At 50.6% G+C, this 26,180-nt stretch overlaps 1 protein-coding gene across 1 annotated transcript; it reads right to left on the bottom strand.

Moving 5' to 3' along the window:
- Window positions 1-3,834: 3,834 nt before the first annotated feature.
- On the bottom strand, window positions 3,835-22,593 carry Trpv2 (transient receptor potential cation channel subfamily V member 2). Its single transcript, XM_051168474.1, has 12 exons — window positions 22,395-22,593; window positions 19,682-19,815; window positions 17,587-17,877; window positions 16,064-16,362; window positions 12,367-12,540; window positions 11,938-12,093; window positions 11,306-11,404; window positions 9,503-9,573; window positions 8,859-9,024; window positions 7,269-7,335; window positions 5,988-6,316; window positions 3,835-3,888 (listed from the first exon to the last, which is right to left on the bottom strand). The coding sequence occupies exons 1-12, from the start codon at window positions 22,580-22,582 to the stop codon at window positions 3,835-3,837; spliced, it is 2,028 nt and encodes a 675-aa protein (XP_051024431.1). The 5' UTR covers window positions 22,583-22,593.
- Between the last annotated feature and the right edge of the window lie 3,587 nt (window positions 22,594-26,180).

Below are 26,180 nucleotides of genomic sequence, written 5' to 3'. Positions count from 1 at the left end.
ATCTCAGAATAAAAAAAAAAAAGCGGGCCAAGATAATCTGGTTGGGTGTTCGAAGACATTGGCTGTTCTGAGGCTCACCTGAGATATCACGCCCGAAACTGCATTCAAAGACAGTAAAGAAACAGCGGCTGCTGCTAAGTGTAATGATTTGGGCCATTCTGCACAGACTTATTCTTTTAGCATGTCCACGGAAAATTCTAGACCCTACGCAGACAGCCCTTACCACATTCATTAGAATCAAGAGGAGCTCTTGCTTGCTCTATTTCCGTTCCTTTGTTCCCTTTCCACTCGAGATTTTTGCATCGGGCTTCTCTCTGCTGATGCTATCTATCCCTTCAGGATCTGGGCATGTTCTGGCTTAAGAGTTGGGAACGTAGCTCAGAAAAGTGTTTCCCTAGCTAACACGAAGTTCTGAGCTCCATCCTCAGCACCTCAAACTGGGTACTGTAACAAACTTCCAAGCTCATCTGGGCATGGTGGCGCACGCCTTTAATCCCAGCACTCAGCACTCGAGAGGCAGGGGGATCGCTGTGAGTTCAGGGGCCAGCCTGGTCTACAGAGTGAGTCCAGGACTACAAGAGAAACCCTGTCTCCAAAAACCTTCCAAGTTCTGGGGATGTGGAGGCAGCAGAATCAGAAATTCAAGGTCATGTGCAGCTACTTAGAGAGTCTGAGGACAGCCTGGGATCCTAGCACTCAGTAGCCTCGAGGAGGGTTCTTGTAAGTGCAAGACCAACTTGGTCTGCAGAATGGAATCCTGTCTCAAAACACCTCAGTGCAAAGTCTGATAGAACTATTATATATGGCCAGGCAAAGGTGGCACACGCCCTTAATCCCATAATTTGGGAGGCAGAGGCAGGCGGGTCTCTCTGTGTGGCCATGGCTGTCCTGGACTTGCTTGGTAGACCAAGCTGGCCTTGAACTCACAGCGATCAGCTTGCCTCTGCCTCCCAAGTGCTGGGATTAAAGGCGTGTGCCACCACGCCCAGCTTCAAAAAAAAATTTTTGTTTTGTTTTTCGAGACAGGATCTGCCTTCCTCTGCCTCCTGAGTGCTAAGCCACTGCCGCCACTGCCCAACTTGGAAGTGTAGTTACAGAACATTTGGAAAGTAGGGACCTCAATTGGCAAGTTACAGCAGAGGGGGCTCTCTGCTGTAGGCTTCAGGTGCTACCCTGTGACCTTTTCAGTTTTAGGATTTGTGGAAACTAGTGGTCTGCTAAGAATAGTAGTGTGAGGTTTTCTTTTTTATTTTATCTTATTGGGTTTTCGAGACAGGGTTTCTCTGTGTAGCCTTGGCTATCCTGGACTCACTTTGTAGACCAGGCTGGCCTCCAACTCACAGAGATCCAAAAATTGATCTTGTGCCAGGCAGTGGTGGCACACGCCCTTTTTTTTTTAATCTATTATTATGTATACCGTGCTCTGCCTGCACATAAACCTACAGGCCAGAAGAGGAGCATCAGATTGCATTATAGATGGTTGTGAGCCACCATGTGGTTGCTGGGAATTGAACTCAGGACCTCTAGAGGAGCAGTCAGTGCCTTTAACCTCTAAGCCATCTCTCCAGCTAGAGTGAGGTTTTCACAGTCACAAAGATGTTAAGTCACAGGAGAGGCAGGGTACAACAGGGCATATGGCCCAAGATAATTTAGCCCTGGCTTGAAAGAAAATTTCAAACTTGAGTCATCTGGCCTTGACTCTTTAATGTAGGTGCAGCTTCCCCTTGCCGCTCTCTTCCTTCTAGAAGTTTCAAGTCACAGAAACATCTAGCAAATGCCAAGGCAAAGGGTCAAATGTGAGGCCATTCAGGCATCATGAATAATTAAGACAAAGTACTAAGCACTTTTCTTCAAACTCCCCTGAAAGAGAAAGATGTGCAGGGTGAGGTGGGTCTGGAAATCACGGGCAAACAAGGGCAAGGCTGAGGGTACTGCTCTCCGGCCTAAAGTGTTCAGAGGTGACATGCTGGCCTCTGTCTCAAGAAGGCCCTTCTGGCTCGCCAGCAAAGACTGGTGAGGAGAGGTGGGAAACTGAAGCCCAGGCGGGTGAAAAAGCAACAATCCAGGGCTTAAAAGAAACTGTCATCCTAGAGGCGGGAAAGTGGCTCATTTGTACCCAACCCTTGACCTGCCCCTAACAGCCTTCAGGAAGAGAACAGGGCTGGAACCGAGGTTTGGCCAGTGAGGGTTTCTGAGCAGACCAGCCCCTGGCCCAGGTTGGCACTTAAAAGACACATACAAATGCAAGATCCCAGTAACTTCTTCCAATAATACTTCTAGAAGACTTAGTTTGCAAAAAAATATTTATATTTCCACCAAACTTCAGTAGGCTCAGGTGTGGCTGGGAAGAGTCCCTGCTCTACCCTGCCAGCCTGCTGCCGCATCTGGGACGTCAGACGTCAGTGGGACTGCAGAATCTGGAGTGGCAGATGGTCTTCCTCTGAGGCATGGCTCTTCCCAGGGTTAGCGGTCGGGTTCCTCTCATAACCTGCAGACAGAATGAGGAACACCGTGGCTTTGTCCTCCTTGTATCCCCTGGAAGTAGCTGCCAGGGAAACCAGAGGGCCACAACCATGAAATTCCACCATGTTCTGGGTGTAACAGTCAATCCTGGCCGGGCGTGGTGGCACATGCCTTTAAACCCTCCGGAGGCAGGGGCAGGCGGATCGCCATGAGTTCGAGGCCAGCCTGGTCTACAAAGCAAGTCCAGGACAGTCAAGGCTACACAGAGAAACCCTGTCTCCAAACACCAAAAAACACAACAAACAGTCATTCCTGGCACTCCAGAATCTCCTGACCTTTTCCACAGGCCACTCAGGGGTCTCCCACAGAAACTCACAAGTCCCAGAGCATCGGATAAGGAGGGATGGGCGGAGGTCCTACATCTGGGTGTGAAGGGTGGAACTACACTCCCTGCTAGGGCAGCCCCAGGGATGTTTCCAATCAAGCTGGTGTGGCCAGCACACAGCAGGGTTTGGGATTGGGGTTTGGGTATGGAATACCTGGACCAGACAAGGGGCAAAATTGCTCCTTATCCTGGCATTGTCTGAAGGGATAGAAAAAGTAGAAAGGGAGCCTTGCCGTACAGACAGGAGGCAGGAAACCAGCAAGCAGGGAGCCACCTTGTAACAGGTCACAGGTAAGACGGTATTAGGGAAAGCGTTGGAGTGTTGGTGGGGACAGAGAAGGGAAAATTGAGGATAACCCATGGAATCTGTGGAGAACATCCCTGGGATCAGAGGGAGGGGCTGGTTTTGGTAGGGGCAGCGAGGTGGAGACCGGAAAGGCTGTTAGAGTGCTAAATGCCAGAGACTTACAGGAAGTGATTTATACTGTAGGACTTAAGGGCTTATGTAGTGGAGGAAATCTCAGGTCAAGTAGGCTGGCCAGACAAAGCAGTGACCCAGGGAGATGGCACCTGTGCCATAGGCCAGGGCAGGGTGGAGGGGTGCAGGGAACATACTTTGTAACTTGTTCCCTTGCTGGGAACCCAAATCCACCCAGGCCTGGACCAAGGGTGCAACTGATAACCAGGGCAGAGAGAAGACAGCCAAGAGGCCAGTGAGGCAGGAGGGCTGAGAGCTGAGAATCTTCCCCCAGACAAGCCAGCAGGGCGGGCTTGGAACTGAAAGGGACTAAGACACCAATCCCCACAGGAGGAGCAGGTGTGGGCGCAGCTGCAAAGCAACCACACGACAGGGCTCTGAGTCCCATCAGGCCTCTCAAAGGCTGTGTTGTTGCCAGCAAAGCCACAGCATATGCTTCCAAGAACCGGAGCAAGGGTTCTAGCCCCAAGGCTACTACTCACCAGTGATGCCGGCTCCTGAAGGGTCCTCAGATATAGTGGGAAGCGTTTTCTCCCATGCATCCCAGTTCACTTCCTCCACCCTGCGGTTGACAAAACAGCTCTGACGTTCAGTTCAGGGAAGCTTGCAGCAGCCCAGCAGGCTTTGCCCAGGGAAGGGAAAACACACACACACACACACACACACACACACACACACACACACACACACACACACACACACACACACACACACACCCCTCCTCCCAGTGGACTGTACAGATAATGAAGAAGATGGTTTTGTTTTCTTTGCTTCTGCCCTCTGCTAACAAGGCACTAGTCCACCTACACCCCACGAGTTCTGTCCCTGGGGCTCTTGATTACGGCCCCTAAGGCCAGATGTGCCTTCTCCCCAGCTGTTTCCCAGAGTGACTAAAGGCCAGGGAGTGAGATCAGATGTATCTTTGTGCTTCCCGTTCTGGGTTCTTTCTTGGCTGCTTGTCACGAGTAAAGCCTCATCTTTTCCCCCCCGCTCAGCTGCTGCCCATAAGGTGCCTGCTGTGGTTGGACATTTGTCACCACCTCCTCTTGCGTGCTGATTCCGTTTTCTCTGAACATTGAAAAGCTTGGTTTCCGAGCCAGGTGTGGTGGTGCACACCTTTAATCCCAGCACTTGGGAGGCAGAGGCAGGGAGATTGCTGTGAGTTCGAGGCCAGCCTGGTCTACAAAGTAAGTCCAGGACAGCCAAGATAACATTAAGAAACCCTGTCTCGGGAAAAAAAAAAAAAAAAAAAAAAAAAAGCTGGGTTTCCATGGAAGGGGATGTGGGAGCTATAGGGATGAGGGTAGCCTTGGTGACCCCAGAATACTGGAAGTCAGGAATCACCAGGGAGGGACCTTAAGTCCATACCACTGAGAGGGCAGGCTAGACAGGCTAAGGCACAGGAGGTGGCAGCAGGGTGAGGGAGTGGGAGAGAGGGATCTCTTACATCCAGCATCCCTGAGCTTACTTGCCCAGATAGCATGCTCTGCCTCTCCCACCCCACCTGGCTCCTGCAGCCTTTCAGGAACACTATCCTGAGTCAGCCAGGCCCTGCCCTGCCCTGCCCACTCACCTGAAGCACCAGCGCTCATCAGGGGTACCGTCCCACCTGGTACCGACTTTCAGCAACCTCCCTGCGCGGTGCTTCTTCCTCCGGCACCACCAGTAACCGTTTTCCATCTCCAAGACAGAGATGGCTTTCTGGGGACAAAGGACACATCAAACAGCATGGCCCGGGACCCTGCCTAGAGGAGGAAGAGCCCAGGGCAAGGGGAAAAGATGCCTTCACAGAAATTTACAGTATATATGCTGAGCACACAAACTGGGATCTAGCTGCAATATTTTTCCTGTGGGGCACAAGGTTCCAATCCTCCCAGAATCTCAGGGAAAGATGCCTCAGGAGGTGTTTGAAAAGTCAACACATAAGGGGTACTCAATAGTGATGTGTTCTTAGGCACTGCATACCATATCCCATCCCCACCCCCCTCTCTCAGCCACACATACACACATCAGGGCATGACAGACCCCACCGGTGCTGGCACTTGAGGCTCAAGGAGAAAATGGCCCAATAGCCTGGCAGCAGAGTCCAACCTCCAGAGCAAGACCAAAACCTACACAGCCCTTCTCTGGGCAGGTAGGACACAGCTAATGCTTCTGTGCCTGGGTGAGGGGATGCCACATCAGACCTTTGCAGCTTTCTTGCCTCCTCCTACATCTATCTATATTTTACCCATGTGGACCTCAGGGAGGGACCTTTTTCTTGTCCCCTGCTGGATTTGTAGTGCACGGCCCTATCGGCAAGAGGCATTGAAGGCTTGTATTCAACCCTGGTAACTCACATCTGTAATCCCTGCACTCACAAGACTGAGGCGGCAGGATTGCTGTGAATTGGAGGCTGGTCGGATACACATAGTGAGACTCTTATCTCAATAATAATGCCAAGGGATCATGGCAACAGACTCAATGAACACCTACTATGTGTCAGGCACTGTCCTGGACGTTTCATACTCCTGAGCTTATCTGACCCTCACAACAACCCTATGCAGGAACGAGTGGCTACGATCTAGGGGCTGGTCCTGCTGGGCTGTGCCCATGTGCCTGGATCCTGGACCCTCAGCAGCCTCCCCTTGGGTAGGGGCTGGGAGGGTCACTTGGCAATACCTGCAGCTTCCAGATGCTCCAGCTGTCAGTGGCAACGCTGTTGACAGTCTCGCTCATGAGGGCAATGAGCATGTTGAGCAGCAGGACGTAGGTGAGAAGGATGTAGGCCAACAGTAGCAGCAGCACCACCCCGCGGAAGCGCAGCTTTTCCTGGAAGGCCAGCTCCCCCATGCCGATGGTGAACTTGAAGAGCTCTAGCGAGGCATCCACAATGCCCTCATATGGGACTTCTTCCTCCTCCTGGCCCAGCACGGGACTTTCTGTCACCGTGGCATTGTCAACTTCAGAGGCTTTGGAACTTCCGGCCTTCTGGCTCAAGCTCACTAGGGCTATAAGTAAGTGGGGAGGTTGGTCTCAAGTTTACGGGGGCCCACCAGGCAGTCTGCAGGGGGCGGCCGGAAGTGGGTATTTGGACTGAGGAGATGACTTGGTGGGTAGAGAGGTGCTTGTGCTGTGAACATAAGGACCTGTGCTTGAATCTCTAGCCCCCATGCAAAAAAACTGAGCACAGGCCCGGCAAGATGGCACGTCAGGTAAAGGTGTTTGCCTCCAAATCTGACAAGCTCAATTTGATCCCCCAAGTTCTACTTAATGGAAGAAGAGAACCTCTCATAAGTTGTCTTCTGAGCTACACACACAAATAAATGTAATTTTAAAATTCTAAGGCTGTGGGGCTGGAGAGATGGCTCAGTGGCTGAGAGCACTGACTGCTCTTCCAACGGACCAGGGTTCAATTCCCAGCACCCACATGGCAGCTCACAACTGTCTGTAATTCCAAGATCTGACACCCTCATACAGACAAACATGCAGGCAAAACACCAATGCACATAAAATAAAAAAAAATTTTTTTTTTAATTCTAAAGCTGAGCGTCACAGAGACAGGTAGATCCCTAGAGTTCACCTGACCATGCTAGTCAGAAACCAGCTTGCTTCAGGCCGGGCACAGTGGCCCACCTCTTTAATCCCAGCACTCTGGGAGGCAGACACAGGCAGATCTCTGTGAGTTGGAAGCCAGCCTGGTCAACAAAGTGAGTCAAGGCCAGCCAAGGCTACACAGAGAAACCCTGTCTCGGAAACAAACAAACAAGCAAAACCCAGTGAGCTTCCAGTTCAGTGAGAGGCACTGTCTCAAGGCAATAAGACAGAGAGCAATAGCAGAAGACACCCAGCTTTCTGCTCAGGTCTCTCTGCATGCATGCACACAAGCTCACAGACCCCCATTCACACACATGCATACAGTACACATGAACACACACATGCAAAGTTTAAAAAGGTCTTTACCTACAGCAAAGCCGAAAAGGAAGACTAAGTAGACCAGCAGGAAACGGAGCAGGTCTCGCAGAATGACCTAGAATACACAAGCCCAAGGGGGGAAGCCCGGGTGAATGGCCCACAGCATTCTAACCCCAGATGCCATAAATAGAGTTCCCTTGTGCACCCACACCCCTTCCACAGGCTGTGTGCACAGGTCAGTCTGAGCAGAAGGAGCCTTGAAAAAAAACTGCCTCCAGATCAGTGGGTGAAAGTATTTGCCGGCATGCATAAGGGCCTGACTTTGAGCCTAATCACTGAGCCATCTCTCCAGTCCCTATTTCGCCAGAATTTTTTAAACCCCAGGGACCCATACTGCTTGCCTACTCCTCCCCCACCCCACCCCCACCACCCCACTTGGCCTCCTCGGCTCTTCATCCCCTGACTGTTCTTGAGCACCCCCCGCCCCAACTTCTTCTGGCTCTTTGCCTTCAATTTTACTGTTCCCTCTGAAGAGGATGCTTCCTCCTCCACTGTAAGGTGGCTGACTCATTCTTCCAGGTCACCACTAATGGACTCTGAGGTCTAATCTCAGTGGTAGAATGCTTGCCTGGCTTGAATAGGGGTCCAGATTCCTCCTCTTCCTCCTCCTTTATGGTTTTTGAGACAGGGTTTCTCAGTGTAGCCTTGGCTGTCCTGGACTCACTTTCTAGACCAGGCTGGCCTTGAACTCACAGAGATCCACCTGCCTCTGCCTTCCCGAGTGCTGAGATTACAGGGGTGTGCCACACAACGGGCCCAGAGTCCATCTTCTACACTGCATAAAAAGACAACTTCCGCCCCCTCTTCAAGCCTGGCATGGCGGCACACGCCTTTAATCCCAGCTCTCTCTCTGGAGGCACAGGCAGGAGGATCTGAGGTCGAGGCCAGCCTGGTCTACTGAATGAACTCCAGGACAGCCTGGGCTACACACAGAAACCCTGTCTCAACAAGCCAAAATGAAACAACCCTGTTCAGGAAAGATTGTATTCACCATCCCCTGTAAACTGCCGTCTGCCCCAGGCATCCTCCATTAACACTGTCCTGTGTGTTTCCTCTGCAGGGTTTTATAGTCAACAACATCCGGGGCTGTTTTCTTAGCATTTTTCATTCCCCACACTGGAACACCAGCTTCAGAAGAGCAGCCATATCTGTTTTGTTCACTGCTATGTTCCCAACATTTAGAAAAGAGCCTGGGCCACAGTGGGTGCTCCCAAACACTTGTGAAATAAATGGGCACAGACCCAAGCAAATGCCCCGATGTCCCAGGGCTCAGGAACATGAATAAGTCCGAGTTGATCTGAAGCCACCATGTGTTTCAGATGTTAACTGCTTGCCAACCAATGTCTGCGTCTGCTTCTGCGTGTGTGTGAAGCCGTCCAGCTACGTGCACAACCACACCTGCAGTCATATTGGGTCAGTGTCTGGGTAAATGGCACATGGGCAAACAGCTTGTGCTCTCTTCTGCTCAGGTTAAGCTGTAGAGGGTGGCTCCATCTTCATAAGGCCAGAAGGAGTCTACTAGGAGTTGCGCCTAGCCCTCCCTAGTCTGGCTGTAGCTGGTCCACCCCCATCTCTCACCTTCTGGATCATGACACTATAGATGCCTGTGTGCTGAAAGCCACGTGTATAGTAAAGCAGGTTCAGCCAGCCCAACACCAGGGATGACACGAGCAGGGGCAGGTACCACTCAGTCTCTATGAAACGCAGCACCTGGGACAGCACTATGAGTAGAGCCTGGAGAAGGCTGGAGGTTGGGGGGGGGCGGGAGACAAGATCTGGGTCAACTTCCAGGCCACTTGGCCATATCCCCGCAACTCCTATGAGACTGTGCCAACCACCACTGACTCCCCCTGCCACCTCAGACACACTCCATCTGTCCGGAGCTGGACCCATCACAGCCTGGCCTTCATCATAGGCAAGTTATTTATTTATGCTCTGGGCTTCCAACTTGTAATAATGACACCTGACTCAAAGGGTGTCTTCAAATTTTGAGGCACTACATAGAAAGAGGGTCCACAAAGATGGGAACACGAAAGGGCCCAAGCTGCCCAGCGGCTGGGACTCCCATGCCTGACATACACTCCCATCCTCCCATCTTTCCCCACCTAGAACAACTTGAGTCCCTGTGTCCCAGTCTCTACAGCTAGCTTGGTGTACTCTGCCACATCTGCCACACCCAGACCTCAGAGGCAGGATGGGAAAAGGAGTTCAGACTCACGTACAAGAGGATTTCAAAGTAGCTGTCCATGAATGACATCCAGATGAACAGGCGACGGCGCCAGAAGTACCACAGCTGTGGAGGAGAGAGGTCAGGGCCTGAAACTTGCTCTTCAGCTCCTAGTGCAGCCATGCTGCCCCTGTGGCCTGGAGTCCGGGTCCCCTACTTCTTGCTTCCTGGTATGGCAACCTGGCTATCACCACTTGGGGGGGGTGTGGCTAAAACTAACATTCTCTCTCTCTCTCTCTCTCTCTCTCTCTCTCTCTCTCTCTCTCTCTCTCTCTCTCTCTCTCACTCTCTCTCTCTCTCCTCAATACGTAGTTTGTCCTGGCTAAGTTTTACATCAACTTGATTTGATACAGGCCAGAGTCATCTAGGAGGAAAGAACTTCAACTAACAAAATGCCTCCGTAAGATCAGGCTGTAGGCAAGGCTGTGGGACATTTTCTTAATTAGCCAATGACGGGGGAGGGCCCCATCCATTGTGGGTGGGGCCACCCCTGGGATAATGGGTCTGGGTTCTATAGAAAAGCAGGCTGAGCAAGCCAGGAAGCAGCACCTCTCCATGGCCTCTGCATCAGCTCCTGCCTCCAGGTGTCAGCCACTTTTGAATTCCTTCCTTGGCTTCCTTCGGTGAACTATGATTCAGTATCCTGAATGTAAGCTAAATAAGCCCTTCCCCCACGTTCCCACCCCCACCCCTCGCCCCAGTTGCTTTTGGTCACGGTTGCTTCATCACTGCCATGATAACCCTAAGATGTAACCCCAACCTGTCCTTGAACTTGGGGTTCTACTGTTTTAGCCTCCCAGTTACCTGGGATTGCAGGCATGGACCACCATGCCTAAGCAAAGGACTAGCCTTGTAGCTGGGGCACTCACGAGCCCTTCTGAAAGCTAAGATAACTTTTGATTCTCTTTACAAATCCACAGCCAAGGGCTGGCGAGATGACTCAGTGGTTAAGAGCACTAAGTGCTCTTCCAGAGGACCCAGGTTCAAATCCCAGCACCCACATGGCAACTGTCTGTAACTCCAAGATCTGATGCTCATAGACATATGTTCAGTCAAAACACAAATGCGCATTAAAGTAAAGGTAAATAAAAAAAACAAACAAATTAAAAAACAAACAAACAAACAAACCAAATCCATAGCCAAGTGCATACACCTTCAGTCCCAGCTACTTCGAAGGCTCAAAAAGGAAGATCACTTGAACTCAGGAATTCAAAGCCAGCTTGGACAACATGGGGTCCCCTGATCCCTACAGACCAGAAGGTGAGCCTTCATGCTGGGCCACAGAAGGGAGGAAGAGAGGAAAGGTCCTTTCTCTCTGCCTCTCCCTGGCATTCTGGGTAGCATCCTATAATCTAGCCAACCTGAGTTTGGTGCCGCACTCTGCCCCTTCTGAGAAGGTCCCTCCTGCAAGTCTGCCTCCAGACTGAGATGCTTGCCGTGGGATCTGCATTGAGCCCCACCGACCAATTGCTTTCTGTGCTCCCAAGTGAGGAATGCCCCAGCTGGCTGAAGGACATGAGTCAGGGCCTTCCGACTTAATTTCTAATGGAGCAGAGCCTGCACTACAAGAAACACAGAAACCATCTGCCATCCCCACAGGTCCCTCAGAAAGCATAGCAAGAAGAGCCCCAGGGCCCGAGAAGGCAGGGCCCAGAAATCTCCACTCTGTTGAGGGTGGGCATGGAGCTCTGTTTCCCTGCAGTGAAGACAGTATGCTTAGCTCCCTGTAGAAGCTCCCCGTTTGCTTCTTCATTGACTGGGAGCTACATAAGGTGGAGAAATAGGAAGGACTCCTTACCTGGCCCAACAGGAGGTAAATGCCCCCAAGCAGAATCAGGATGTGGCCCAGCAGCAGCATGGATTCCCCAAAAGTCGCTTTTGATGAGGGTATGGCTGGCTGAAGAGACAAACACTTCCATAAGGCCTAAAGTCTTGGGTCCCATCCCCAACAGCTAGCTGCCCAAGAGCCTCAGGGGATGATTGTGAACCTACACTACGGAGAGGCTACCCTGAGCATCAGAGGGGACACGGACCCTGACCCCAGTCCCTTAGAAGCATAGGATACAGTCGTTATTTGTATTGGGCTTGGAGCCAGATTTTCTGGGTTCAAGTCATCTCTACCGATGAGTTTTTTATCCCCTTAGGTAATACAGTCAACTTTTCCATGCCTCTCCCTCACCTCAATAGTAAACTGAGGGTGGCAGTCTTTCACCCTAGAGGCTGGTGTGAGCAGCCATGACTTAACACATTGCTGTAGTCACCCTAGGAGACTGTTTCCAGAAGAGCTCTGGGTACACCCCTGAAGCCACCTAAGCCTCAGTGTCCTCTTTGGCAGGATGGGATGCTGCTCCTTGGCCCTTCTCACTCCAGGGTTGCTGCAAGCAGGTGTGCCCCCAGGACCGCCCCCCCACCCCCCACCCCCGCTCTTGCCTTCTCCAGGGAAGGCTGGTAGTAGGCAACTATGGTGAAGACGATCATGTAGACCAAGTAACAGGCGAAGTTGAAGAAGAACCTCGGGATGAGCCGATCCCATTTCTCCTGCAGAAGCTTGTTCAGTGGCTCTAAGACCACCATGCGGTGCCGATGCTGGGGGGGAGGAGGTGGGGAGGGAGAGCCAAAAGCACAGTGTGGGGACGGCACAGCTGGATAGATGGTATGACAAGTACCTACTTCGTGGCGGGCTCCACGGAGGGCCAAGGGAAACGGAGAGGAGCAAATGGGGAACCAGTTTCCAGACCCAGGGTCCCTGAATAGTGCCCCCCACCTGCCTTCATTCCAGCCCTTGTCCTGTGAAGTGATGTGGGCTTGCCCTCAGCCAGAGCCACCAGGCAGACCTAGTGGACAGCCCCGTGGACTCACCAGGCTCTTGCAATGAAAGGCGATGATTTCCAGCACTGAGTTCTTCTCCCAGCTGTCCACAGAGGACAGGTCGTACAGTGATACCCGGACAGGACCGTAGCACCACTCGGTGAACTTTCGAGAAAGGGGCTGGTACTGTCCTGAGAATTCCCGCTGCAGGATGTGCCTGAAAATCTGCAGAGCACTCCCATAAGCTCATCTGCTAGTTACCCTCCCTGCAGTAATGCTGTGTGTCAGGGCTGGGCAACATTGAGCCCCTGCAGAGGACATAGGTCCTAGCACGGCTCAGCTCTTATGTACACCCAACCAAAGGTCAACTGTCAGGTTTACATTCCAACATATGCACAGGCTGGTGGGCAGGCTGGCTCTTTCTTCTCCCATCCTGCCCCAGGGATTTCTTTCTTTTTTTTTTTTTTTTTTTTTAGGATTTCGTTCCTGAGTTCCTCAGATAGATAGCACAGAGATCCCAGCTGGGGGGATTTGAAATCAGAGATCACAAGCTATGCCTGTGTGTGCGCTTCTGTAGTCAGGATACAGAACGTTTAAAGACTAAGAAGGGTCCCGACTCCAAAACAGGTGAAGAAGTCTTTTGATTTCACACACGAGGAATGAGGACAAGGAGGATGCAGATTGGGAGGCAGCTTCCACAGGCCACAGAGCCAGGCCTTTCGAGATGTTTGTTTGTTTGTTTTAAATGTGCGTATGGGTGTTTCAACTGCGTCACATATGTGCAGTGAGTGCCCACAGAGGACATAAGAGGGTATCAGACCCCCTGGGACTAGAGTTATAGACAGTTGTGAGCCATTGTATGTGTGCCAGAAATCAAATTCTGGTCCTCTGGACTAGCAGCCAGTGCTCTCAACCCCTGAGCCATTCCTGCAGCCCTGGCCAAGCCTTTAGACAACAAAGAAAAGTGCACACACTCCAATAAGAGCAGCTGGAGGTGAGAGCAGGAAATAGTATTAAAACTCTTATAAGTCAGGTCTCAAAAAAACAAAAATAAATACATAAATAAATAACATTTTTTGGGCGGTTTCCAAGACAGGGTTGCTCTGTGGAGCCTTGGCTGTTCTGGACTTGCTTTGTAGACCAGGCTGGCCTAGAACTCAGAGATCTGCCTGTCTCTACCTCCCAAGTGCTGGGATTACAGGAAATTATTATTTTATTTTATTTTATTTTATTTTTTTTTTTTAAAGATTTATTTATTATTTTTGTATACAGTGTTCTTCCTGCATGTACACCTGCAGGCCAGAAAAGGGCATCACATCACATTATAGATGGTTGTGAGCCACCATGTGGTTGCCGGGACTTGAACTCAGGACCTCCAGAAGTGCAGTCCATGTGCTTAACCTCTGAGCCATCTCTCCAGCCCCCTATTTTATTTTTTTAAAGCTTACAACAAGAGAAAAAAAAAAGTGACTGTCACAATGGACAAGACCTGCAGAAAATCAGCCATGCAGTGGTGATGCACACCTTTAATCTCAGCACTGGAGAAGCAGAGGCAGGCTATCTCTGAGGTTAGGGCCAACTTGGTCTACAGAGCGAGTTCCAGGACAGCCAGAGCTGAACAGGAAAACCCTATCTCAGAAAACAACAAACAAATATGCAGAAAATCTAATAGCAAGACTCATACAAATTAGAGAAAACACAGGGGAAAAGCTGTCCTGTTAGTGTGAATGAAAATGTCCCTCAGAGGCTCAGGTGTTTAAATACTTTGTCCTACCAGGCTGGTGGTGCAGTTAGGGTGGGTATGGTGGGTGTGGCCTTTCTGGGGCCTGGATGTCACTGCAGGTGGGCTTTGAGCTGTAAAAGTCCAGTGCCATTCCCAGTTTGCTCTTTTGTTTCCTGCTTGGCTGCTGAGCTCTCCCTACTTGCTGGTCCAGCACCACACCAGAGGGATTCCATCCCTCTGGAATCCTATCCCCTTCCTTCTCTAAGTTGCCTTGGTCACGATGTTTTATTACAGCAGCAGTGCAGTGACTAACGTAGCTGTCTCCTGGGGACCTGGAAAGATCACAAAGGGTCTTAAGGGCACCTTCTATTTCTGCAGAAGATCCAGATCAGTTCTCAGCACCCATGTGGCAGCTTGGATCCTCTGTAATTGCAGTTCCACGCCCTTCTCTGCCCGCCACAGGCAGCAGACATTCTCCCAGGGCACATATGTACAAGCATGCAAAGCACTTGTGCACATAAAACAAAAAGTCTTTTTTTTTTTTTTTAAATTCTCTCTGCCAGGCGGTGGTGGCACATGCCTTTAATCCCAGCACTTGGGAGGCAGAGGCAGGTGGATCTCTGTGAGTTTGAGGCCAGCCTGGACTACAAAGTGAGTTCTAGGACAGCCAGAGCTGTAACACAGAAAAACCCTGTCTCAAAAAACCAAAAACAGAAAACCAAAAAACATTGTCTCCTAATAACAAAAGAGAGAGAGAAGAGGAGGGAGAGAGAAGAGGAGGGAGAGAGGAGGAGTGAGAGGGAGAGGGAGAAGGAGAGAAACAAAGAAAGAAAGGCAAGCCAGACATGGTGGTGCACACTATAATCCCAGCACTCTGGGGCAGTAGAGGCAGGCAGATCTCTGTGAGTTCGAGGCCAGCCTGGTCTACAAAGTGAGTCTGAGTCTAAGACTGCCAAGGCTACACAGAGAAAAGAAACCCTGTCTTAAAAAGAGAAAGAAAAGAAAAGAAAAAGACTCATTCAATTTTAAGAATACTCCCAGTGTTTGGAATTCCACCGCTGAGGAGGGTCTTAGGCTCTAATAGGCAAACTCACTATATAGTTGTTTATCTACAGCAGCGTGGCACCCAGCCGCCTTCTGAATAGTTATATCTAGACCTGTAAACAAATACTGTGCCCATCCATGATCAGAGAGCTTCTTTTTGTAAGGAACAGAAGTAAACGCAGAGACTCGTGGCAGCTCAGGGTGCCGAGAAAAAGTGACCATTGAGCGCTCTGCCCTACACATGACGTTTACACTACTCTACCCCAGGCTCAGGGAACATTTCAGAGGAGAAGGCTGGAAATAATATTAGAGCCAGGAGATGGGAAAAGGGCTGCAAAATGCTCTGCTCTGTATATAATAACATAGCCGTTGAAACCACGATCTTCAGCCTGCAGTAGTTGTACAGCACTAAGCCTACACAAGACTGGGCCTGTCGAGCCCGCCTCGGTGGCACACGCCTTTAATCCCAGCCCTCCAGAGGCAGAGCCAGGCAGGTGGCCATTGAGTTCGAGGCCAGCCTGTTCTACAGAGGGAGTCCAAGACAGCCAAGGCTACACAGAGAAACCCTGTCTGGGGGGTGGGAGGTGAGGTGGAGAAGACTGAGCCTTTCAACAGAAAGCACAATTTGGAAAGAAAGGACTCAGAAGACCTTTCCCATCCTACTGAACTATTTTCTACTGGTACATCCTCGGGGAGAGGCAGTCACTGGCATCCTGTGAGCCTCCCAAGTACCAATGGTACCAGTGGATAGTTTGAAACCGATAACCGGCACAAATGGCCCTGGTTAAACTCAGCTAAACAAGACAAAAGAAAAAGAGTTGAACGTGAGAAAGGAATGTAAGGGGCCAACATTGACAGGGAAGGGACGGAGATAATGAAGGGCCCAGGGTGAGAGGAACCAGAACGCACTATATCTATGTGTGAATTGTCTGCCTGAATCCATCTGCAGCCAAGAGAGGCAGGGCTAAGGGCAGCACTCACCTCAATTTTGCCTTCCTTGGCAGCTAGCTTCAGGGGTGTGAGGCCTTGATGGTTGCATATTTCCTCCAGCTGCACTTTGGGGCAGAGGCGGGCCCCCACTTGGAGAAGCCCATCGTACATGTGGGTTACCAGAGCACTGTTCTCAGGCGAGTTATCCGCAATCATTACCAGAGCGTGCAGGACGGTGTTGCCCAGGGAGTCGGTGGCCTCCAGGCTGGCAGGCTGGTGTGGGTTCTCCAGGAGGTAGGTCACCACATCCCACTGCTTGGTGCATGCAGCCAGAGAAAGAGGTAGCTCGCCTGTGGAAGCAGATCTCGGGGAATAAGAGGCAGCCGACCAGATCCACCCCACCCCCACCCCACCTTGCCTCTTTACATTTCTGTTTTGTTTTGTTTTTTTATGGTTTTTTTGAGACAGGGGTCTGTTTACATTTCTAATACAGTCACTTCCCCTTAATTAGAATTCTGCTTCTTCAGGTTGGTTTTGACTTGGTAGGTTGCTTTTGTTGTTATTTGTTTATTTTTTTGCCTGTTTTGCTTTTATTTTATTTATTTATTTATTTTGCCTTTGTTTTGTTTTGTTGGTTTTTCGAGACAGGGTTTCTCTGTGTAGCCTTGGCCATCCTGGACTCACTTTGTAGACCAGGCTGGCCTCAAACTCACAGCAATCTGCCTGCCTCTGCCTCCCAAGTGCTGTTTGGTTTGTTTTTTGGTGGTAGTTGTGAGTCAGGTCTTGTTGCTGTCATTTATATATTTGTTTTGAGGATTTGGGGAGAGGTGTTAAAAATGGAACCCAGGGTGATAGGGCAATAGGTCATTTAATAAAGTGACCGCCACAGCAGGACATGGTGGCGTAAGCCTTTGATCCTGGCACCCAGGAGGTAGAGGCAGAAGGAACTCTGAGTTTAAGGCCAGCCTGGTCTACAAAGCAAGTTCCAGGACAGCCAGGACTACACAGAGAAACCCTGTCTCGGAAAACAGAATGCAGAGGGGGTGGAGAAAATATCTAAAATCAACTTCTGGCCTCCACCCTCACTGGCACACACATGAACAAGTATTTATCTCTACACCACACACACACGTAACTTGAAACAGTTGAACCCAGGGCCCTCTGCACCGCTGAGCTACACCGAGTCTGCCTGCTGTTCTTTTTTTGTTGTTGTTGTTTTGTTTTTCGAGACAGGGTTTCTCTATGCTATCTTGATTGTCCTGGACTTGCTTTGTAGACCAGGCTGGCCTCGAACTCACAGCGATCCGCCTGCCTCTGCCTCTCGAGTGCTGGGATTAAAGGAGTGCACCACCACGCCCGGTTCACAGCCAGGTTCTTGCAGCCCATCCTCTCCTCAGCCTAGACCTGGGTTCATGCTGAGTTTCTTTAGCTAACAGAGGATTAAACGTCTCTTTAAACAAGTTGTGATGTGGTTAAAAGCAGGCAGACTGGGGCTAAGTCAGCCTGTCACTAACCACGTGACCTTGGACGAAGCTTTACCCACTCTGTACCTCAACTGAGAAAAGCTCCCTCACCAAAATAGAAGCAAGTTCCTTGGTGCTTTTGGAAGAAGCGGCCACAGGCCCGGATGTGAACATTGGCTCCGTTCTCTACCAGCAGTTTGACGCAGTTCAGGCTCCGCTTTTCTATGGCAATATGCAGTGCGCTATGGCCTCGGTAGAAGTCGTCGATGCACTGGGCGTTGACGAGGGGCTGAGGATTGCCAGACTCCCTGTCGATCCGCAGCAGCGGCAGGATGCAGGCGTTGGCCCCGTCCTGGAGGTTCAGCACAGCCTTCATCAGGCACGTCTTTCCAGTGGAGCCCTCTGCAAGGAGAGAAGGGAAGGCACAGGCAATACTCAGACCCAAGAAGGCTGGACCATCTGCCAGTTTGTACAGCAAACTCAGGCTCCAGAGAACCCCGTGGGAGGATAAGAAAAGGTGGCTGCTATAATCAACTGGTGACAACACAACTTGGTTGCAAGATATTAAGGCTCCAGAGCATAGGCAATAACATACCAACAGGCCTGATTACAATTTCTACCCTAACACCAAGTTTTAAAATTCTTTATTTTTATTTTTATTTTTTAGTTTTAGTTTTTTTTTTGAAACAGGGTTTCTCACTGTCCTAGACTCACTTTGTAGACCAAGCCAGCCTCGAACTCACAGAGATCCACCTGCTTCTGCCTCCTGAGTTGCTGGGATTAAAGGCGTGCGCCACTATGCCAGGCAACATAATTCAATACATTATCTCTGTGTGGGTTTCTTGTTGTTGTTTTGGTTTTCTAATATATTTTATTAATTTATTCATATTTCATCTCAATTGTTATCCCATCCGTTGTATCCTCTCATTCCTCCCTCCCTCCCATTTTCCCCTTACTCCCCTCCCCTATGACTGTGACTGAGGGGGACCTCCTCCCCTTGTATATGCTCATAGGGTATCAAGTCTCTTCTTGGATTGTTTTAGTTTTTTGAAACAGGGTTTCTCGAATAGCCTTGGCTGTCCTGGACTGGCTCTGCAGACCAGTCTGGCCTCAAACAATCCAAGCAGTTGTATACAGGCAGTGGTTGGTTCAATGATGGCCTGTCTACACCAAGGAAACCCCTGCACCATGAAGCTAGGTGCGGCAGCTCATGCCTTGCAGCATTCAGGAGGTTATGTCGGGAGACTAAGTCAAGTCTGAGCTGCATGGTGAGATCCCATCTCAACAACCGAATAAATAAATTCAGTGTATCCAGTGGAGAGGCGTGTAGTAGCATATTATAAGTTATTGTGTATGGCAGCTCTTTATATGTCTATTTTTTTTTTTTTTTTTTAATCCTGAAGAGATGCCAAGCTATTAGCAGGCCCAGATGACAGGCTGGTTTTGGCTTTTTTTTTTTTTTTTTTTTTTTTTTCCAATCTTTTTTTTTTTTTTTTTTTTTTTCTTTAGACAAGATCTTTTTTGTTTGTTTCTTTGTTTGTTTTTCCAGACAGCGTTTCTCTGTGTAGCCTTAGCTGGCCTCAAACTCACAGAGATCCTCCTGCCTCTGCCTCCAGAGTGCTGGAATTAAAGGCATGTGCCACTACCTCCGGCTTTGGTTTTGTTTTGTTTTTCCCCCAGCTTCACGTATTTCTTTACCATTTGAATCTTCTAGAGTACACATATTTTTTCCCTTTGGATTTTGTGTGTGTGTGTGTGTGTGTGTGTTTATTTTTTGAGGATTGTTGTTGTTGTTGTTGTTTGGCTGGTTGGTTTTTCAAGACAGGGTTTCTCTGTGTAACAGAGCCCTGGCTGTCCTGGAACTCTCTTTGTAAGCCAGGCCGGCCTCAAATTCACAGAGATCTGCCTGCCTCTGCTTCCTGAGTGCTGGTATCATGCCCCAGATGTTTTTGGTTTTTGTTTTGTTTTGTTTTTTGTTTTTTTTTACTTTTTAATTTAATTTTTATTTTATAATGCATGCAGGCCCATGAAGGCTAGAAAAAAAGGGATTGGATCTCCTGGAACTGCTTCCATGTGGGTATTGGGAGTCTAATCAGGTCCTCTGAAAGAATAATCAATGCTCTCAACCTCTGAGCCATCTCTCCAGCTGTGAGAACAGCTGCCTCTCTGATCCTGGGCACAAAGGACACCACAAGGCAGGAGCTACCTGTGTATGCTGAATCCGTGAGGTACTTGCTGGTCCGGCTTAGGTATTCTGGCAGTCCAGCCAGCTCCTCTGGGACACCCCGGGAGACCACACTGAAGAGTCGGTCACGGTCAAATCGGTTTGGGTCCTGCTGGCTGTGAAAAATGTTTCTCATGTTAGAGAAAGGCCACAATCGCTCCTGCACAAAGCTTTCTCATGCATGGAAGCGTTGTCAGGTACTCCTGCAGCACCGCACACCCGCAGGTTACACAGGAACTCTTTCAAGGGCTTCTCTCTCCTAGGGCTCCAAAAGCTCAGAGCTCCTGGTGAGGAGAAACACATTGGGGGCTTTAGTCTGTGGCAATACTGTGGCTCTACTCATTCCAGGCAATTTTCAGCATCAAGTTTGTCATCTTTCCAAAGACCCGTTAGCCATAGGAGTCATTTCAGCTCTCACACCTTATAGTGGCCCTTGAACGTCTGCGCAGTTTTGGACAGGGTTGTATGTGGTGCCTGCAGACTAAGTGGTGCATGAGTCACTGGCTTCGAAGATGAAATGGCGTCAGGGATGGAGAGGATGCAGGTACATGGCTCAGCAGTAAAGTGCTTGACTGGTTTGCATAAAGCCCCGGGTTTGTCCCCAGGCCCAGTAAAAAGCCTGAGAGAGGCTCTCCTCTCAGAAACCACCAGTTCATTAGTTGAGAGGAGTTTGTGCCCTGTTAACCTGCTCTTCAGCCCTCCCTGTAGTGAATTGTCCTTTTTCTCCACTAGGCAAACAAGCAAAGCAGCTTACCCAAAGTCACATAGAGCACAACTGGAGCTGCCATGGGGGCTGCCTAAAACCAGGCCCCATCTCAACCCCAAGAGAGGGGCTGGGCTGGGCAAGCAGGATGTTTCCCAGAGATAGACTACCATGTCCACCCAGCACTAGCTATCACATGCTGCCCATGGCTTTACTGGGAAGCCACACTTCTGGGAAATCTCTTCTATGGAGCCCAAAGGAGGCCTCTTGTGGCTCACGGACACAATCTGGCGTTGTCTGTGAGCCTGTGATGGGGACAGTTGTGTAGCTCTGTCTCCTTTGCAGGCTAATTAACCTCTCTCAATCTGTTTTCCTCTTTGAAGCGAGTCCAGGACAGCCAAGGCCACACAGAGAGAAACCCTCTCTGCGTAAAAACAAAACAACAAACAAATTAACAAAAAAGATAGAAATATTTGCAGGTTGTTATAAGGCTCCAAGGAAGTATCATGAAACAAAGCGCTCAGTCCATACAGCAGGCCTGACATGCAGCACTGAGTCCCCAAACGACTCCAGGCAATGCATTCTTAGGCCTAGGCCTACCTAATTCTGGGGCCCCTGGAACTATGAAAAGATGATACGAACTGTGTGGTGGTGGCGCACATCTTTAATCCCAGCACTCGGGAGGCAGAGGCAGGTGGATTGCCATGAGTTCGAGGCCAGCCTGGTCTACAAAGCGAGTCCAGGACAGCCAAGGCTACACAGAGAAACCCTGTCTCGAAAAACAAAACAAAAATCTGTGGAAAGCTAGGTGTGGTAGCTCATGCCTGGAGTCCCACCACGCTCAAAGCAGAAGGAGGAGGATCACCTCAGATTGGAGGCTAGTCTGGGCTAGATGGCAAGATTCATCTTAAAACAGCAAGCAAGCAAGCAAGCAAATCTGTGGAGTGAGCTGACCCAGGAAGGACGGATGACTCTGGCACATAGGATCAGCCACACTTGAAGCTGTATTTAAAGCCAGCGCTCACATCTGCAACACCACACAGGGATGTGTCTGTGCCGTTCTGGCTAGAGAGCATCACTCAACCCAGTTACCCAAATGGCCACATGGCCATGAGGGCCTCTGCCGAAACCCTGTGGTCTGTCTGCTTGGAAAATATGGCCACTTGGACAGTGCTTCCTGCCACCAGGGTAGCAAGCGTGGCCTTGGGATAGGGAAGCAAAGAAAGGTATAGACTAGGGCTGCAAAGGGCATCGTGGAGCCCAGTCTGTCTCTACTAGGCCAGCCCTGCTACCCACGGATGCCTCCCGTTAATCTGAATGTGCTTAAAACCTGAATGTGCTTGTCACTGAATCTAGCAACAGCTCTCTGGCACAAATGACACAGTGTGCCAAGGCTGATGGCCACGTCTCGGGAGCCTGAGCAGGGAGACATGGGCTTTCCTGGCAGTCTTGCTGGCCCATGAGGATTCTGGGAAGCCAGGGGCAGTGTCTAGCAGGACTAGACGCAGGCACTCCCCAGGCTCACTGTCTGAATTGGTAGCTGGAACACAGGGGACTCAAAGCAGAGATGACTATAGGGGGAAGCCCATTGTCCCCGGTTCTCAGGGTCCTGAGTGACTGTGTCACCCGTGGAGCAAAGCAGAGATGCACCTAAGCCGTTTCCAGACATCTTTGACTCTCTCTCCCTGGATTCACTATGTAATCCACCTACCACTGTCAGCTTCCACCGGGACCATAGTGGGCGGGAGCCAAAACATCAACAAGGGATATTTGATTGTCAGTTGCCCCCTTGGTATGGGATGAGGGTATCCCTACCAAAAGCACAATCTTGGCACAAGGCCAAGAACAGAGAACATTCTGGAAGGGGTAACTTTAGAGAGCAGTCAATCTAGCTAGGCTATGAGGAAGAGCCAGTTGCGACAGACTGGCCCCTGGGTGACTTGGAGTGCTATGCGGGAGCTGCTCTTGTCCCATCTCCACCCACTGTCTTACCTGGGACCTAGTCCCTTCCTGTAGTTGAGATTCACTTTGATCTGAGGGGAGAAATTCCGGTCCTCGCCCTGGAAAGGTGATTCCATGGGGGGCGGCTCATGTTTCCCTTGGTTCACCTCGGCACTGCTTTCTTGGTCTCCGTCTGATGTCTCCAGCCTAAAAGCTGGAGGGCTGGAGGGTGAAGTCATCTTGAGAGAGGAGGATGTGCCTTACTGCTGGACCGTCTGTGGAGATGGAGATATTAAGGCTCCCCTCCCTCTCATACCACAGCGGGGTAGGGTCTGGCTGGGACCTGGAGAAGGGTGACATTGAGAATATGAGAGCAGGAGCTGGGGATAAAATGCAGTAAATAGAGCCCTAGTTTACCTTGCACTAGGCTCTGGCTTGTATGCCCAGCAGAGCATAAGCTACCTGCAGCTAGCCAAGGCCAGGTGCTAGGGAGATGGCTCAGAGGTTAAGAGCACTGGTTGCTTTTCCAGAGGATCAGGGTTCAAGGCCCAGCACTACATGGTGCCTCACAACCCTCTGTAACTCCAGTTCTAGAGGAGTTCATGTGTTCTGACCTCTGCAAGCACACACGTGGTGCACCCTCATACACAGAAAATAAGTAATAAGTTAATAAAGTAAATTGTAAAAAGAAAAGTAGGAGTGGGCTTGAAAGATGGCTCAGCCTTCAGAGGCCGGGCTCACAACCAAAAATATAAAAGGAGGAGCATGAGGCTCAGAAGTTACACAGAGATTGGAAACAGCCCGGGCTGGGCGTGGCAGCGTACACCTTTAATCATAGCCCTCGGGAGGCAGGTGGATCGCCGTGAGTTCGAGGCCAGCCTGGTCTACAAAGTGCGTTTAGGACAGTGAAGACTACACAGGGAAACCCTGTCTCAAAAAACAAACAAAAAAAAAACAAAAACAAAAAAAAAAAAAGAAAAGAAAAAAAGAAAAGAAAATACTCTGTCTCAATAAACAAACAAACAAATAAATAAAAAGAGGGACAAGGAAACAGCTCACTCAGCAAAGGCCTTGCCCCACACCCAGGCCCAGGAGGCTCTAAATTCAGATCCCCAGTATCCACACATAAAGCCAGACACTGAGGTATATCTTTTAATTTCAGCAAGGAATGGCAGAGACAAGAGCCTTGCAAGCCAGGCAAGCTGGCTGAATTGCTGAATTCAGTTAAGCTGAGACCAATGAGGAACACACTCCACATCTACCCTTGCCCACACCAACATAACAAAACATAAAAATAAATAAATAAAAGAGAGAGCCATGCCTGGTGGTGCATGCCTTTAAAAGCCAGCATTCATTCAGGAGGCAGAGGCCAGCCAGGTCTACATAGTGAGTTCCAGGACAGCCAAAGCTCTAAAAAAAAAAAAAAAAAAAAAAGGACGTGGGGTGGGGGAGGAGCATGCAGCTCCACAGTGCAGTTAGCCCTACCGAGGGGAAGTGAGCAATGAAGGAGAAAGACAGTGTCATAAGGATGTACTGGAAAGCAGGGACCTAACAGGATTGTCACTTTGATAATATCTCACAGAACTCATGACTGTCTTTAGCTTTCCCCTTGGGAATTTCCAATATTCAAGAAGGCTCAAACCCTATTTGCAGGTAAGAATGTGTTCACAACCCCACCCTTTCTCTACATGACATCAAACCCAGTGCCCAACGGTTCAATTGTAGCCCGGCAGTGGTGGCGCACACCTTTAATCCCAGCCCTGGGGAGGCAGAGGCAGGCGGATCAATGTGAGTTCGAGACTAGCCTGGTCTACAAAGTGAGTCCAAGACAGCCAATGCTACACAGAGAAACCCTGTCTCGAAAAGCCAAAAACCAAAACAAAAAAACTTCAATTGAGCCGGGCGTGGTGGCGCACGCCTTTAATCCCCGCACTCGGGAGGCAGAGGCAGGCGTATCCCTGTGAGTTCGAGGCCAGCCTGGTCTACAAAGTGAGTCCAGGATGGCCAAGGCTACACAGAGAAACCCTGTCTCGGGGGAAAAAAAAAAACCTTCAATTTTTGGGCCAAGGCAGGCCACTCAGCCCCTTATTCTAAACCGGGGAGGTCTCCAGGGAACCACTGGCCTATCAGATCCTTCCTTTTGCTGCCAGAACAACCCACGGCTCAGAAAAGAGAAGCGACTTTCCACCTCATTTTACGTCATGACGCCCCTCTTCAGTGCTCAGGGCCCAATTGCGTTTCCAGTGTGACTCATATCTGAGGAGGGCATCGGATGCAACCTGTGCAGGGGCTGTAGAGCTGGCGAGCTCTATCTGCCTTGCCACCTCAGACTCCATACTGGGTTAGGAGCTTAGCTCACAGCTAACCTCACCCTCAGCAGAAGCTACAACCACAGCCCCTATCACGTGGCCAGGGCTGGGACCTAGTGAGAGCAGGGGAGCCTCTGTCTCCCCCAGAGCGCAGAAGCGGAAGGAAAGAATCAGAGCCTGGTCAGGAGACAGGTTGGGGGGAGGCTGGGAGAAGGGGGTACGGGGCGGGGGGGGGGGGCGAGCAGGTTAATAGAAGGAAAGAACAGGGCTAAAAAGAGGAAATGGCAGCAGCATGGCCTGGGCCCACTCTTCAAATTGTTACAGGATCCAGTACCCTCAGAAAACTGGATGGGGCGTTTTCCACAACAGCCAGGGGGGCACCCTACTGACTACCTCCACTAGTATTTATGACCCCCTACTTTTCTGCCCACAGTAGGGCATGGATAGCCTCTTTTCCAGCTTCTATCCTTAAGCAAATCCTGGCCGGTACCGCCTCTGACACCTTTCCCAACACCCCCCCCCCCCCCCCGCAGTAACAACTGTTTCTCTGGCTTCTACCTCTTGAGATCCTCATTCTGGCAGCAGAGGAAGAGGCCTGGAGGTTCAGGGAGCCAGAGCCCACGCAGACCTTTACTTCAAGATGAAGATGCGCTGAGAGCCACCCCGAATCATTCACTGTCAGACTTCCAGACGCAACCCCCCCCCCCCCAGGGCATCCTAAAATTACCCACCGACCTACCCAGCAGGCTGAAGCCACGGCGACGGAGTGCGAGCCGGATTCACCAAGCCTAGCCGGGCTCTCCGGCACCAGGGATAGAGAGGAAGTGAGGCTGGGAGGGGCGCGGCTCGAGGCTGACAGCAAGGGGTTGCGGGAACCTCCGCAGCCGCCTGGGAGCTCGCGCTCTCTCTCTGTCTACCCTCTACCTGTTCCTCGCGCACAGTGGACAGTGCGGGTTTAACGCCGGCCTGTCAGGGACCAGTGACTGGCCATCAGGCTGATAAGCGGGACCACTGGCCACACCCTGCTTTGGGGAGACACGCCCTGCTCCTCCATCGCTGCACTTCTACCTCCACTCATAGCCACAGAAGCCCTGGGGGCAATCAGAGGCAGTCCTAGGGTGCCTAGAACCTTGGCCTGGGTGGGAGCTGGCTCGGGTGTGGGATTCATGCCCCACTACACTGACGCCGTCCCCCATCCCCACACACACACCCCCGCCCACGATTCTTACCACTATGTGCTCTCCAGTAGCCATACAGCTTATAGCTGGCTCCTCAGGGAGAGAAAAGGTTTTGGCTAAGATTTGTCCCAAGGAAGGCAGCCCCCACCCATCAGCCATATTTCCATCTAGGGAAGAGGTCCCTCAGCGTCCTGACCCTAGAGATTCCCCAAGGCTGCAGTTTCCATTATAAAGGCACTTCCAGAAGCAGCCAGCAGGTGCGATAGGGTGGCTAACAGGAATGGCTGAAATTGTACTACTATACAGCCCTGTGAAGCAAGGAAGCGAGGACCATCTCTCTCTCTCCTTCT

This window comes from Acomys russatus, chromosome 25 (assembly GCF_903995435.1).
Source record: "Acomys russatus chromosome 25, mAcoRus1.1, whole genome shotgun sequence".
Lineage (NCBI taxonomy): Eukaryota > Metazoa > Chordata > Mammalia > Rodentia > Muridae > Acomys > Acomys russatus.
Note: the sequence above shows the minus strand (reverse complement) of the source record. Positions and strands in the feature narration are given on the sequence as shown.

Bases quoted from the DNA above. Each gene is read 5' to 3' on its own strand.
- Trpv2 (XM_051168474.1), bottom strand. From the start codon at position 22,582: ATGACTTCACCCTCCAGCCCTCCAGCTTTTAGGCTGGAGACATCAGAC. The intron at 12,094-12,366 runs GTGAGTCCACGG...CCTCCCCCCCAG, and splicing joins CCTTTCATTGCAAGAGCCTG to CATCGGCACCGCATGGTGGT. The intron at 9,574-11,305 runs GTAAGGAGTCCT...TCTCCTCCACAG, and splicing joins TTTACCTCCTGTTGGGCCAG to CTGTGGTACTTCTGGCGCCG.